This window comes from Pipra filicauda, unplaced genomic scaffold, assembly GCF_003945595.2.
Source record: "Pipra filicauda isolate LSUMZ 115617 unplaced genomic scaffold, ASM394559v2 scaffold482_size497672_pilon, whole genome shotgun sequence".
Classification (NCBI taxonomy): Eukaryota; Metazoa; Chordata; class Aves; order Passeriformes; family Pipridae; genus Pipra; species Pipra filicauda.
In genome coordinates this window covers 330,445-344,520 of record NW_024104623.1, presented here as the reverse complement: position 1 = coordinate 344,520, position 14,076 = coordinate 330,445, and the positions used below count along the sequence as shown (strand labels likewise).

The window sequence follows — 14,076 nt, the reverse complement described above, 5'->3', positions numbered from 1 at the left end:
AGCCCCCTGCACCGAGCCCACGGGCAGCAGGAACCCCCGGGGTAGACCGAGGGATGAAGCCCCCGGTCTGACACCCCGGGACAGGGCCAGCAGCCGCAGCTGGACCCCACCGCAGCGGACACCCGCCAACGAGGCCGATGCCCTGGGCGCAGAGAACAGGGCATAGGGACCGGCACCTCCTGCCCTCTCCTCCGGGAACGTGCTTGTCCCGCTGCGGCTCCCCCGGGCTGCGAGGCGTCGAGGCACGCCGGACGAGGAGCCCGGGTGAGCTCCGAGCACCCCCGAGCAGCCGGACACGGGACCGGAGCCGCCCCACCCTGGGGCCGCGGCTCTGGGAGGGCCCCGTGGGGTGGCGGAGCCGGGCGAGCAGCGAGGCCGCGGCGGTGGCACCACCTGGTGCCACGGGATAGAACCGCACCGGGCAGCGCGTCCCGGAGCCAGCGCCGTGCCCGGGGCGGGGCAGCTGCAGCCCCTGCACGGACCCCACGGGCGGAGACACCCCAAAAGCTGCGCTGCGGGCCACAGGGGCCCCATTCTGTAACATCACTCCCCGGGCTTGGCACGGCTGCCTTCAAGAACAGCCCATTTCTCCAAACCATCCCCGGAGAACAGCACTGCAGCTCCTCAGCTGCCCCCAGCCCAGAGGAGAGACCGGTGCTGCAGCTTAAGCTGAACTGGAGGCTGGAGATGCTGGAGCCAAGGCGTCAGGAGGCAGGGGCTGAGCGGGGTCCCCGCAGTGCCCAGAGCACCAACTCTCTCCCCAGGACAGAAAGGGGCACTGCAGCCAAGGCCTGCTTGTGCCGTCCCTGTGCAGGGTTCCACGTGGCCGTCCTTGGGCCACGGCAGGGCCGTGCCTGGGCTCACAGGGGCAGCTGCCACAGGCCCAGCAGAGAGCAGCACTATGCCATTCCACCCCCTGCCCAGCTCCCAGGGCTGTTGTCCCCCCCCCGTCCCTGCCCAGTCAAACAAAAGGCACAAGTGGTTCTTTGTGCTGTGGCCAAGAGCTGGGTCAGGCAGGACCCATAATCCTCATCAAGGAAAATTAAGCCATGCATTGATTTTTCACCAGGATAGCATGAGGCCGGCTGTGAAAGCCTTGCATAACCCACTTACAGGCTGCAGAGCCCTGCTGCCCGCACAGCCCAAGGCCAGCTGATGGCACAGCGAGGCAGAAGCACTGACAGGAGGGATGCAGCTACCACAGCTCCAAGCTGCCAGCAGTTCTCTGGGCACAGTTTAGCTATCAAAGCCACTCTCCCCTTGACCCTTCCCAGGCCCTTAAAAGGAAGAAGTGTCTGGCTACAGAGCACGGCCATGGTTCAGCCAGTTGCCAGGAGCAGAGCACACAGTTACCTTAGGCCAGCTGGGAGCACATGGCAGCTTCCCTTCAGCCCATGGCCTTCACTGCCTCACTGCAGGGGCAGGAATGCTGGCAAAAAGCCTCCTGAGCTCAAGGCTGGCAGCAAGAAGAGACCTCCACCACCACATCCTCAGTCCTCTCCCCCAAGCCCTGCTCTGTGCACAAAGGTTTCACATTTTTGCTCACTTTCCTGCCCCAGAAAGAGCAGGAAAAAAACCTGCTTAGAGAAGCACAAGACACACAGGCAGCACGTCCTGTGAGGGCTCCTGGGGACTGAGGCTGATCCTTGACCCCACAGCCACAAGGCCTGAGGAACTGCAGAGCAGGGCAAAGCGAGACCTGTCCCAAACAGGCAAGTGTGCCCGGTGCTCCTCAGGGAGCAGAGCAGGGAGCACCACTCCCTCCCTCCAGGGAGGCCTTTTACACCCATCAAGCTGCAACTCCTCAGCAATTAGAAGGCAGCCAAAGCTGGCACCAAACTGAGACACAGCATCGTGTTTTTGCAGCCAGAGGGTCAGGCAGCCCAGAGGGAAGAGACCAGAGTCCAGAGGTGGAAAAAAGAGAGAGGAATCATTTTTATTTGTGAAGTGTTAACAGATGGAACAGTTCGATGCTACCCAGCAGTAAAGGTGTTAGACTCCCCCGAGCACTCATCTGCTCATAAGCCCCCATGTCACGCACACACTGCGATGGCTCAAGCACAAGCACACAGTTAAAACTCAAACCACCCCCAGCCCCAGCTCACCCTGCCCCATCCCCACGGCAGAGACATGAACCACCCATGGAATAAGTTACAGCAATCATTTATCCAGTGTCCAGCTCTAACTGCTCCTGGCTGCCTGTTTCAGAGGAACCAAGAACAGCTCAGGAGGGGCTAACTGGGAATCTGCCTGGCCAGGAACATGCCCTTTGCCAGGGACAGGTGCAGCCTTGCTCCAGGTGATGCACTGGGAAAAACACAGAACTCCCCTCCTGAATCCTCTGGTCAGATCGTGTCACCTCCTGACAGCCACCAAAGCAGCTCCTCCCTCACCCCCACATGCAGGTGGGACAAGGTGGCTCCCACCCCCCCACTCTGTACCAACACAAAGAAACCCAGGACAGAGACAGCCAGGGACCTAGACTATCGGGAACAGGGGATTTACATTTACAGGTAGAAAAACCCTCCCATGGCTCTTTAAAAAAAAAGAAGTGTATTTTAGATTCTACAACTTAAGTTTCTTTAGAAAGTGAAGTAACTGAATCTCAAGGATGCACTAGAATATTCCGTGGTGCTATTTTACCAAAAAAATAGAAGAAACCAAAATTGTCCAGACGAGTTCTTCATCTACATGTCACCTGGCAGGAGAGAAAGAAAAGCCAGTTAGATAACCCAGTTGCACCAGTAGGGCTGCACTGTGCTAGAGGGAGCTGGTGGAGCCCACGCTGGGCCAGAAGAGCCTCTGGCTCCACAGATGCTTCAGCTTCTCCCAGAGACCCTCTGCAGACACAGACACTGCAGCTCTCGCCCCCAGGTGTGGCTCTGCCCTCAGGCCTGACACTCACCTGGCCCCACTCCTAGTTTGCATTTCTCTGGCGGACATTCTTGTCCTTGTGGTTTGTGGCATTGCTCTTCCTGGGAAGAAAGGATGGACATGAGGAAAGGGAGAGCAGAAAGCCCCCCTCCCCGGCCCACTCATGTAATACAGGTCCAAACAGATGGTGCAGCTCAGCAGGAGATCAGTTCCCAGAGCAGTGTCAGACACCAATGCCACCCCAGGTACGTGTGGTTTACACACAGGGACATTTAGTGAGCCATGGGGAGACATATTCCCACCCAGCACACCGAGTGTTGCCCCACACCAGCCAGTTTTTATCTTCAGAGCAGATTCCCTGGCTGGATGAGATCTGTCAGCACAAATCTGGCTAAATAGGAAGAGGAAAGGTACTCACAGTGGTGCAGAGCCTCCATCATCATCTTCACATTCGGGACAGCATGGAAAGAAAGAACAAACAGCGTCAGGGAAGAGCACGTACAAAGTGACCTCTGCCTCCTCTTAAAGCACTGGGGACTATGTTCCAGGCAGCATTCCCACCACCACTTAAAAATGGGAAAGAGCCACAGCTCCTCTGGTGAGATGGCAGCACTGCCCCGACCCATCTGCACCCGCCCCCACAGCTCCATGACTTGGGATGGCTCCCAAATCTGAGCACACTCACAGCAGGTAAAGGGGAAACCAAACAGGATGTTTCAGGAATAGGGGCTTTAAGCAGCGGCAGGAAGCCCTTTTCCCTTCCCACATGTTGTGATATCAAAACAAACACTGCACACCACGTTCTGGCTACACTGAGCAGCACAGCTAAGGAAACACCTCTGCCAACACGTGCCAAGCCCTGAGGCCTTTCACCAGCTCCCTGCAATCTGCCACCTCCCAACAGGAGGCTCCCAGACATCTCCTTCTGCTCCCCCCCATTGCCTCCTCTACAGCCCTGGTTCCCCTCAAGTGACCCCAAGCCCCACACTCCAGGCACTGGGACTGCCCTGGGCACCAGGATCTGCTCACAGCTGGTGAGAGGACAGAGGCAGACACGTGGCTGGAACTACCTTCTACTTACCATGTGAGGTGGCACCCAGCAGCAGAGAAGGGAAGAGTGGACAGGTAACACCAGCAAGAATATCACACCAAACACAGGCTGGACTGTCCCCATCCCAACCCAGGTGACAGGAGTGTTCAGTTCTCAGCCAGTACTGGGAGGAACTGGGTCAGACAGGCCTCACTGTCACCTCCTCTAAGGAGGGGCAAAGCTACAGGGACTTTTGGGGAGAGAGAACCACTTGGAAGATGCAGCTACAACTTCCTTAAGAGGACACCTGCCTTCCACCAGCCAGGGGTGTCAGAGGGCAAAACATCTGCTTGTAAAACTGCCTTGAGTGGAATTCCAAGCCCTGCAGTCAGAAGACGGATATTAGGCCTTAGCCCCTCTGCTGCACCTCTCCTCAGGGGGCTGAGGGGCCCAGCAGTATCCGGGGCAGGAAGGATACTGAGCATTCACACTGCATTGTTAACGGGATCAGATAAGGGCGACCCAGCTGACACAATGCAGATCCTCACGATAAGGAAAGGGAGGAGCTGGTGCTTCCAGAAGAGATTAAAGATAGTACTGGGCTTTGAGATCCAGGATGTGTTGATCTGATGACCCAAAACATTCTGAGCTGAACACAAGCTAAGCCTGGTCTTGCTGAGCTACTTAGAGTCCCACAGTTTTACAGCACCACAAAAGCTCTACTTCTTATTTACAAACCACCCTCTCCAGACTGGGAGCTGCCAAAGCAAACCCAGCCCTGCAGACACAGGAAATACTTGAGCAAGGAGCAGAGGTACTGGTGAGGCAAAGGGTCAGGCTGACCTGCACCGAATCCTCTCTTGCTCCATCTCACTACTGGACTGCCAGAAACAGCAGTTACAGGCAGTTCATGTCTGAGGTGGCACGGTGCAGACTGCCCTTGTTTCACAAGCGCCCACCCTCAAATCAACCCCCTCTGACAAGGGGACCTCAGAGTTCCCTGCGAGCCCATCTTGACACCCAACAAGTTACTTGATCTCCCCCCAGAGATTTAAACCCAGGCACCTCCTACCATCAAGAACCTCATCTGGCTTCCTCCTCTTCTCATAGATGAAGATGATGGTGACAAGAACAAGGACTTCTGCCACGATGCCCAGGAAAGGCCAGAGCGCTGCCAGGCGGCTGCGGACGCGCAGGTTCACCGTGGCGTCCCCGGAGCCGTAGGAATTGACGGCATTGCAGCGATAGTCGCCCGTGTCCTCCTCGATGTTCAGCTTCAGAATGCGCAGCTCTGTCTTGTTGCCACTGGACTTGATGATGTATCTCCCAGAGGCATTCTGTAGGTCCTGGAGGGAGGAGGAGGAGTAAGAGAGCTCTGAGGGCAGCGCTGACTGACCGTGCATGGTCCAACCCCCACAGAAATCCTCCTTCCCGGGGCACTGAGCTTTGAAAGACTCAATTCTGATGGCACAAGCTCCCCCACCTCTGTGCTGGGCAGGAGGGTTGGCAGAAGGGGAGAAGGAGCAAATCACAGCACTTACACTTTCACCATTTTTGGACCAGGACCAAGTGGTGACAGGGGGGAAAGAGGGATTCTTGCAGGTCAGCACACCTGTGTCCCCCTCGTTGCCATGCTCAGACTTCTTGTATGCCGTCACCTGGGGGGCAACTACAGCAGGAGAACAAGAAATTCAAACAGCTCACTATAGAAATCACATAGATTTGTGCTCTCTGCAACACCTCACAAAATCAGGCAGTTACCCCAAAGCTTGACCTCAGTAAGGCTGTTCCTCTCTCTACTTTGGCATTTTCAGAGGGGAAAGCAAATCAAGCTGCTTCAAGAAAGGCTCAGACAGATTTGTCCACCAGGTACTATCCTTCTCCCAGTTTTCCTGTGGGAACATGCCCACGGGAATGCAGGATCTAAGAGCGGACCCTGCAGACACAGCATTGCCTGATAACACGGCACACAGAGCCCTGCAGCCAGGTAAGGGCTGGGAGCAGCCCCTCAAGAAGCTGAAAAGACACCGCAGCAAAGTTTTCAGGAGATGACAGCTCCCCCATGCCCCTCCTCAGACCCAGAAGCAAACACATGAAGTTACCTGAAATATTCACTTGTCCTCTTATCTCCGGGCTGGTTTTGTAGACACACTCATACATGCCAGAGTGCTCCTCCATCTTCCCCTCGATTCTACCAAAAACAGGATTCAGGTAAGCATCCAGCACAACTGACTTACCCACCGACCTCCAGAGCCATGGAATCAGACATCCATAAGCATCAGCAACCTCCTCTATAGCAAATTTCTCCCTTTCCAGAAGAGTATTTATGCTGCACCATGTACCTACAGCAACCCAACTCTCCACTCTCCCCTCCCCACACACTGAGGAGGGCAGAAGAGGCTTTCACGTGCACCACATCTGGCACAGGTCTGTCAAGTCAGAGATCACTGTTCCAGCCCACTGAAACACAGGGCAAAGCAGGGGCAAAGATCATCTAGGCTGGGCTACTCTGGATCAATCCCAGCACAGGGAGAACTCTCCCGTTCTCCTTCCTGTAAAGCTGCTGCAATGAGATTTAGTGGATTATGCAGCCCCGCAACAAACATCCATTCTGCTGCTCAGTAATACCCACTCGAGGGAAGGGGCCCACAGAGTTTGTCCCGTGGCTGCACTGGGACAAGGGGCTGTTTGTTAGTTCTGCTGTGCACGGCGCTTCCCACTTCCAAAAACCACTCAGCTGAGGAATTGAGGTCACGCGAGGGAGGCTGGGTTATAAATACTTTAATCCTTGTTCAGCTCCCTGTTGCTATGGGGAGACAGGCACGTCGGCACTGCCATACAAAGGGACATGATGCCTCCACAGCTGCTGGGTCAGTGCCAGCCAGGCCTGACTGTAATCGGAAAGGAAAGCTCACTGCACTGCCACAACAAGGCTGGTGTTCCCACACTGAGCACGGACCACGGCTCACTGCAGCTACCCAGCTCCTGTGAGAACAGCTGGACTTTGGAAAGGCACAAAAAGCCCCCAGGAGAGACAACATGCACTGGAGCCTCTCACTTCAAAGCTCTGGGGGAACAGCTCTGGCACAATGACCAGGCCCAACATGCTGTGCCCGACAAACCAGAGCCCAGCTGAACACCTGCTTACAAACACGAACAGCAGAACTGCTCTACGAGGATATTTGTGGCATAAAACCATCCCTTCCTTCCCCTTTTTGTCCCCTCCTCCCCATAAAGGAGAGTGTTGGGCCTTACCAAAACTCTGTCCAGCTCATCCTATGCTCTACAGTCCCAAAGGCCTGTCATCAGCAGGGCTACAAGCACTCAGCCCTGGGTCCAGTTGACAGCAAACAGCAACTGCCTCCGGGAAAAAACATGCCCATGCTCAGGTTCTGACCTTGCCCTGACACTCACGTGTAGCTGGTGAAAGCACTGTCGGTCTCGTCCTCTTGCAGGACCTTGTCCCCATGCACCCACTCGTGGCCCTTGATGGTGGAGTATGGCCCAGACATGTTACAGGTGAGGACCAGCTTGCCAGAATCCTCAGCGACATGAGCCTTGATGTCCGGACCTGCGTTCATAAAGAATTGGATTTAAGTTAACACAGGGTATTGCAGAGCTGACATGGGGCCCAAGAACCTGCAACACAAACCCCACAGCTCCTCGTCTATCCCAGCTCCCACTTACCTTCATACAGAGTTCCCTACCAGCCCTGACAGTGCCAGCAGCAGACAGTCCCCAGCACCAGGTGACTGGGCCTGAGTGCACCTGGGACAGCAACGCTGACCCTGCAGCTGCTCCCCTACAAGCAGGACCTCTGCTGTGTCCTGCATCACTTGGAGCCTCTACTGTTGCTACCATGGGTGCAGCCCCAGCAGAGCCCAGTGCTCAATAAGCAATGGAAAAGGTCACTCTGAAGGGCAGAGCACAGCTCTCTGCTGCTGTGAGCCACCGGAGCACTCATATGTCAACACCTCCTGCCACCTGAGCAGCTTCAGACACCTCCAGGTAACACAGAGGGCAGTCAGGACCCTCTGTTGCAAGGGGCAGCAGACCAGACCGTGTGGCAGCAATATGTGCTTCATCTGAGGCAACCCAAAGGGTTTAGTCAGAATTACTCCAGGGAGAACACAGAGCCGTGACTCCAAAAGGCCCTGGGCCTCCATGTGCCAGGCAGCAGTAAATTAAGCAACATAAGATGACTCAGGCATTTCTACTCATAGGAGGCTGTCCGAGAAGGCAGCTGCCACCAGCAGCACCATTACACAGCCCTGGTGGCACTACGGTCCCTACCCTTCCGCCCAACCTCCGTCCCTTGGAAGGAAGAGTTTTTGCCAGGGTTGACAGGCACTTTGCTTTTCCTCCTATCCAAATTCCACTGGAAGAAGGTTCTGCTGGAGTTCTGCATTTCCTAGCACATTTCTGCTGAGAAGGCAGCTGTGCCCATCTAACTCATGGGAAGACCTCACCGGGATGTTAAGCTCCCTCCCAGGTTTCTATCACTCAGAGCAGTCCGTGCGCTCCAGCGTTCGCCCGCCCGCTCTGCGAGAGGGAACCTGGCCACGTCCACAGGACAAGCAATGACATCACACTCAGTGTCACACAGACACGGCCATTTCAAAAATGGTTGCATCTCAGACCTCAAAGCAGGTTTTGTTCCCCACAGCCTGGGTCACCAGCACAGAAGCGAGCTCAAAGCAGGGCTGCTGAGAGGAGCGGGAGCTGTAGGAGCCGCAGGAAAGGGCCGCTGGTCAGTGGTGGTTAGGGCAGAGTCGACCGCAGAATCAAGGCTCAATTCTGCGGCCACACCAGGGCTCGAAGGCACTCGGGGATAAGCGGCAGGTTCCAGGTCTTTGGCTCCGGAAAAGGCGCAGGATTGCCGGAGGGCGAATTGGTTGGGAAGCCACAACCCTTTTTGAGCAGGGCCATTTCGGGTCAAGTCACAGGTGGTGGGGAGTCGACAGAGGGTGGGAGTCTCTCAGTTCTACAGCGGGGGGTGGGAGGGTGGGGGAGCTTTTGGGAGTCACAGGACACGGGTGCAGGGGTGAGCATGGCAGGAGACTCAAGACACCAGTGTCCGAGCAAGTGCCAAGGCCTCGACGTGGCCACTCACGTTCGATGACAAAAACGTTCGCCTGGGAACGGATCCACTTGACTTTGGGGCTCTTCGACAAGTGGTTGCGGTCGGGATCGTTGCTAGCCCGGCACTCATACATGCCTGAGTCGTCACTCGTGAGGTTTGCGATGTAGATGGTACTGGTAGAGTGCAGGTTGTAGGTGGCGTTGATTTTGACACGGTCCTGCCGTGCGCCATCCCAGAGCTGAGCATAGGTCTCATTGGGATCGTTCCCCTCAAACCACCACTGGATCTCGGGGATGGGATTGCCAATCGCCTCGCAGTACAACTCCACGCTGTCCTGAGTCAGTCTCTTTTGAGACAGCGGTGACTTTATAAAGCCAGCTATGAGTTGGAGAGGTATTAGTGCAAAGTGTTAGTGCAAAGCAAGAATTCACCTTCTACAAGCAAAAATAACCCTCAGCGACTGAGAAGAGGCTGCACATCATCTCCAGATCAGCGCACTCTACCTACCCTCCCTCCCTCCACGCTCTGAACTCTGCCTGGCTCAGACAGGGCTGTTCACTTCATATCTCCTGCGGCTCCGCTGCAAAACCAGCACAGACAAAACAGCACTCTGTGTTTGCCACTATCCAAACTGGACACCCACAGCATCGCCCACCTACTGCGAGGGACGGCCGTGCCTCCGGGGCAGACCAAGGGCTGCAACGCTCCACAGCCCCCAGCACTTGCAGTTCCAGACTCTTTTGTGAGGGTTTATGCAGCCTCCACAGTCCCCAGCCCGTGCTCTGGCAAGGTGCTGCACAGGTCACGTCACCACGAAAGGCTGGGGGGCATCGAGGTGGTGGGACCCCAACACGTGTCCTGCTGCAGAGAGGGTGGCAGTGCCAGAGCACAGACTGAGCCCCTCCAAGTCAGTTTGGGTAAAATGGGACAAGTGCTTCCCTGTGCCCCCCTCCCCGAGAGGAACATGCCCATTCCCCCTCCCTGCACAGCCCCAAGGCTGGCTGACCATAACTGGGAGCTGGCTGGGGCCCAGGCCCCCCTCGCTGTGCCATGGCTGGAGGAGAAAGGTCTTGCAGTCTGCAAGACGCCCTGAGCCAGGTGGGTTAACATGTAAATTTGTTGTCATACAAACAGTGAAATCAGACTTTTCATCTCAGGCAAGACCAGCCTGCAGAACTGAACTAGCAATAAACAGATCAGAGGCACAGGCAGCAGCTGCAGGCTGGAATTCAGGGATTTTTCACTCTGCCCTTGCAGCCAGAGGCCAGGGGGTTCAGTGCTGCAATCAGCCAGTCCAAAGGTCAGTCCCTGTGCTGAGGGAAGCGAAGCTGCCAAATGTCTTCAGGCTCCAGGGCAGGCACAGGGCAGCACCCACAGCCCTGGGAGCCCTTCCCAGGGCGGGCAGGAAGGGAGGCTCAGTGGGAAAAGCTTCGGGAAAAGCCATCAGGCCCAGGTCGAGGTCACTACGTGACTCACCCTAAGCCAGGTTTCCAAAGAAGCTCAGCTTTCCACATGTCCTTCCTGCACTAAGGGACGGCCCTGCACACCAAGAGCCTTCCAGGAATTAATTCACTCAGTCTAAAGCACTTTACGATCATACAGAACCCTCCACTGATGCACCATGACATACAAGCACAGAGGAGGTGGGTTTGGGAGAGGGTTTTTTTGTACGCCTGAAAATGTTTTAACAGGAAATTCTAGGACTGTTTATGTGAGAGTAGAAACAAATCAGTGTCACAAACCTAAGTTTGCTCCAACTGAAGAAAAATACAAGTCAGTTTGTAAGCTAAGCTTGACTCCTAAATAAATCAATTCCACGTTTCTCAAAGGAAAAATTAGCTTTACATACTAAAGCTTTGAAAGTCTTGAAGAATAAGCATCCCTGAAAGAGAAAGGACCCTCATATGCAGCCAAGATGCTCTTGGGAGAAGGCTGACTGATTTTAAATAAGTGGGAGGTCCAGGGGTCCCCAGAGATGTACAGGACAGGGGTATCAGCTGTGAGCAGCTCTCTCACACCCTGGGTTCCACCCCCAGGACCAATGACCTGTGTGCCGTGGGGGACTTTTCACACCACAGGCTTGTGATCAAAGATTCCTTGTTCTGACAAGCCCTGGAACTGCCCACAGCACTTGTACAAGCCTGTCCATTCCAACTGCAGCCTGAATTAAAGCAGGAGCTGGTAAAGATCAAGGGTTTTACAGCTACAAGGTGATTACTGTACTCTGACAAAATAAGCTGTGCAAGGTTATTTGCTCTGAGTTAGAGGGTACCTCGTGCAGTTCAGACAGGTTAAAAGACTCCAGAGCAAGTAGCAGCAACAGTGAGTACCATTTGCAATCCCATGAGATTAATGTTCCCCCTGTTCCCACCAGAAAGCCGAGCAGGCAATCCCAGTCCCAGGCTCTCCAGGCTGGGGAAAGCGCCTGCTGAGCCCAAGGCACAGGAGCACAGGCAGCAGCAACCCACTGGAATCGATCGGGGCTGCTCACACATTTTCCAGAGAGTGCCAGGCTGCAGACTGGAATCAGCTCCCAAAGGCCAGACATTCCCCACAGAGCTGAGCCAGAGCCTCCCCCGGCGCCTCCCAGGCACAGCAGCAGTATCTGATCCAGCAGAACAGCAGGGAAGGCAGAGAGACCAGATAACGTTCTCCAGAGTCACCTTCCAGCTGAAAACAACCTCTCCAGTCCCCAGGTGTAAACAGCCTGGACACCCTTGGGGCAGACCAGCCTGACCAGAGCCCCACTGTCCCACAGGGTATGTGCTCCCACTCGGCCTGACCTTTGTTTCTTGGCTTGGGAAGGGGATAGTTGAGGCTCTGACGCTTTCTGCCATTTTCACTAACAGCTACAAAATCTGCCCTTAAGCTTCACACAGCCAGGCCAAAGTCAGGGTCCCTCCTCCTGAGGGCACAGAGTCCAGGCACACACCAACCCATGCTCAGGGTGAGGTGCCACCCAGTCTGCTCTGTAAAAAACAAACCTAAACACCGCTGAGAGGTCAAACCCCCGCTTTCCAGCCCCCACTCTGCTATCTCGAGGCACCAGCACTGTTACACACCAAGCCCAGGAGCCTGGCGGCCGGGCAGGACACGGGTGTTACACAACTGACGGGGCAGCTCGTCCTTCTGGGGCTTTTCAGACCAAGGATAGAAACTGCCTCCTCCACGTCCCACTGGTGCCAGTCCCCTGGCAGGAGGCCAACAGAGCCACAGAGGGAGTGGGATACAGCAGACCCGGGCAGCTCCAGATGAGTTTATGAAACTTTACTTGTGAGGTTTAGGAGGAGGCTCTGCCCCGAAGAATTAAAATGCAACTCTGCAGCAAGGAAATACTTTAAGCAGACGCTTCTATCATACCCCAGCTTTTCCGGAATCCTCCCAGTCTTTCACCTTCAGTCTTTGGTTCTACTATGGTGAAATTAGCCTGGTACCACAAACTGCCTACAAGTACCTGACGCTCTAAACAGCCAGGACCAGCGGTCCGCCCCTGGCGATCAAACTGAGCCTCTTCCATCAGCACCCCTCGCAAGCGGACTGATCCAGAAGCTGCGGAGTCCTGCGGGCAGACCACGGCTGGGTTTGCCATGGCCACGGGCTCAGTTTGCCAAGGCCTCCTCCAAAATCTGAGGACGTGAAAGGTGAAGCCCCAGCACGGGGCAGACCCGGCTCCTCCCTGCGGGACGTGCTTTGATCACCCACCGTGGGGCTGCCGGAGCCGCCGCTCGGCGCCGGGGATTATCGGGGACACCTTTAGGGTTTAAAGCCGAGAAACCGGAGAAGCGGCTGCGGGGAAGAGAATTCCTCGGTTTTCCTAAGGAGAAAACAACCCCGCGCGGCCGAGAGCGCCAGCGGACCCCGCCTTCCCCCGGCCATGGAGAGCGGCGAGCACGCGGTGCGCGGGGGAGCCCGAGCCCCGGGACCGCCCGGGGCAGCCCGAGCTCCGCCCGGCCCGGCCGCCCCCGGCCCGCTCCGAGCCCCCGGGGCGCCCCCGCTGCCCGGGCGCGGCCCCGCCCGCCGCGGACGTGCCCCGCCGCAGGCGCCCGCGCCGCCGCTCCTCCCCCCGCGCCCGCCGCTGCCGGGCCCGGCCCGGAGCTCGCCCGCGGGGCCGGGATACCGCGGGACCCTTCGGAATCCCACCGAGCCCAACTCCTCGCAGGGCCCCCCGCCCCGCCCGGCGGAGAACCCTCCCCAGAGCCGCCCCGGCCCTTCCCGCCCCGCCCTGGCCCATCGCGGCCCCGGCTCGGCCCGGTTCGGTCCTTACTTGTCCCCGCGGCGCCCGCGGCCATCGCGCCCACGACAAGTAGCGCCAGGAGCGCGCGCGATCCCGCCGCGCCCGCCGCCATCTCCGCACGCGTGCCCGCCGCGCCGCGCGCGCGCTATAAGCGCGGCCGGCGCAAGCACGTGGGGCGGGGCCCGCGTCGGGCCCGCCCCCTGACCAGTACGACCGCCAATAGCGCAGCGCAGCTCTGGGCCGGCCGCGCCCTCCCGCCCCGGCGCGGCCAATCAGAGGGAAGAGTGCAGGGAGCGCCCCCGCCCCCCGCGCGCAGAGCCGGTTCGGGCCGGTCCCGCCGCGGCCACGCCCCCGCGGGGTGCCGACGGCCCCGGGAGAGGTCCCGGTGCTGCCCCGGGGACGGGGGGGCTCGAACACATGCCCGTCCCTGCTGAGCCCACGGACACACCGGGCACGGCCCACCCCAGGCCATGGAGCCCCTCGGGGCGCACCGTGGGCAGAGGCGTGCGGGAACCAGCGCGTGCTCGGGCCCGCGGAGTCCCGGGGCAGCGCCGGGAGCCGCCGCGGCTGTGCCGAAGGCACGCGGGAGTTCACGGAAGGCTCACGGGGTGAGCCAGGGCCGCCCGCGGGCCCCCCGCACAGCGGGATGTGTGGGAAGGGAACCGAGCAGCGCTTCCTCGGCGCGGGATGCTCAGGGGAGACAATGGATCCTGTGGACACGGCGGGGCCGGTGCCAGGACAAACCCACAGCCCCCTCCGGGCCTCGGCACAGCGCCCACGGCCCCGGGTCTAGGGTACCCAGGGAACGCGCCTGGCCCCGGGATCTCAGCCGGGCAGTGCATGCGGGGGGGCCGG

General features: G+C 57.8%; 1 protein-coding gene across 2 annotated transcripts; it reads right to left on the bottom strand.

Moving 5' to 3' along the window:
- Positions 1 to 1,911: 1,911 nt before the first annotated feature.
- Positions 1,912 to 13,333, bottom strand: BSG (basigin (Ok blood group)). Of its 2 annotated transcripts, XM_039386407.1 has the most exons (9): positions 13,252 to 13,333; positions 9,018 to 9,365; positions 7,319 to 7,475; positions 6,007 to 6,095; positions 5,446 to 5,573; positions 4,977 to 5,250; positions 3,293 to 3,317; positions 2,906 to 2,975; positions 1,912 to 2,698 (listed from the first exon to the last, which is right to left on the bottom strand). In XM_039386407.1, exons 1-8 carry the CDS (start codon positions 13,331 to 13,333, stop codon positions 2,918 to 2,920), a joined length of 1,161 nt encoding a protein of 386 aa, XP_039242341.1. In that variant the 3' UTR covers positions 1,912 to 2,698; positions 2,906 to 2,917. The 2 variants fall into 2 exon arrangements, with proteins under 2 accessions (XP_039242341.1, XP_027568915.1); XM_027713114.2 differs by lacking the exon at positions 9,018 to 9,365.
- Positions 13,334 to 14,076: the final 743 nt, after the last annotated feature.

Excerpts from the sequence above, each read along its gene's own strand:
- BSG (XM_039386407.1), bottom strand. The coding sequence starts at position 13,333 with ATGGCGGCGGGCGCGGCGGGATCGCGCGCGCTCCTGGCGCTACTTGTC. Across the intron at positions 9,366-13,251 it reads CGCGGGCGCCGCGGGGACAA|CTGGCTTTATAAAGTCACCG; the intron begins GTAAGGACCGAA and ends TCCAACTCATAG. Across the intron at positions 3,318-4,976 it reads GCCAGATGAGGTTCTTGATG|ATGATGATGGAGGCTCTGCA; the intron begins GTAGGAGGTGCC and ends CCGAATGTGAAG.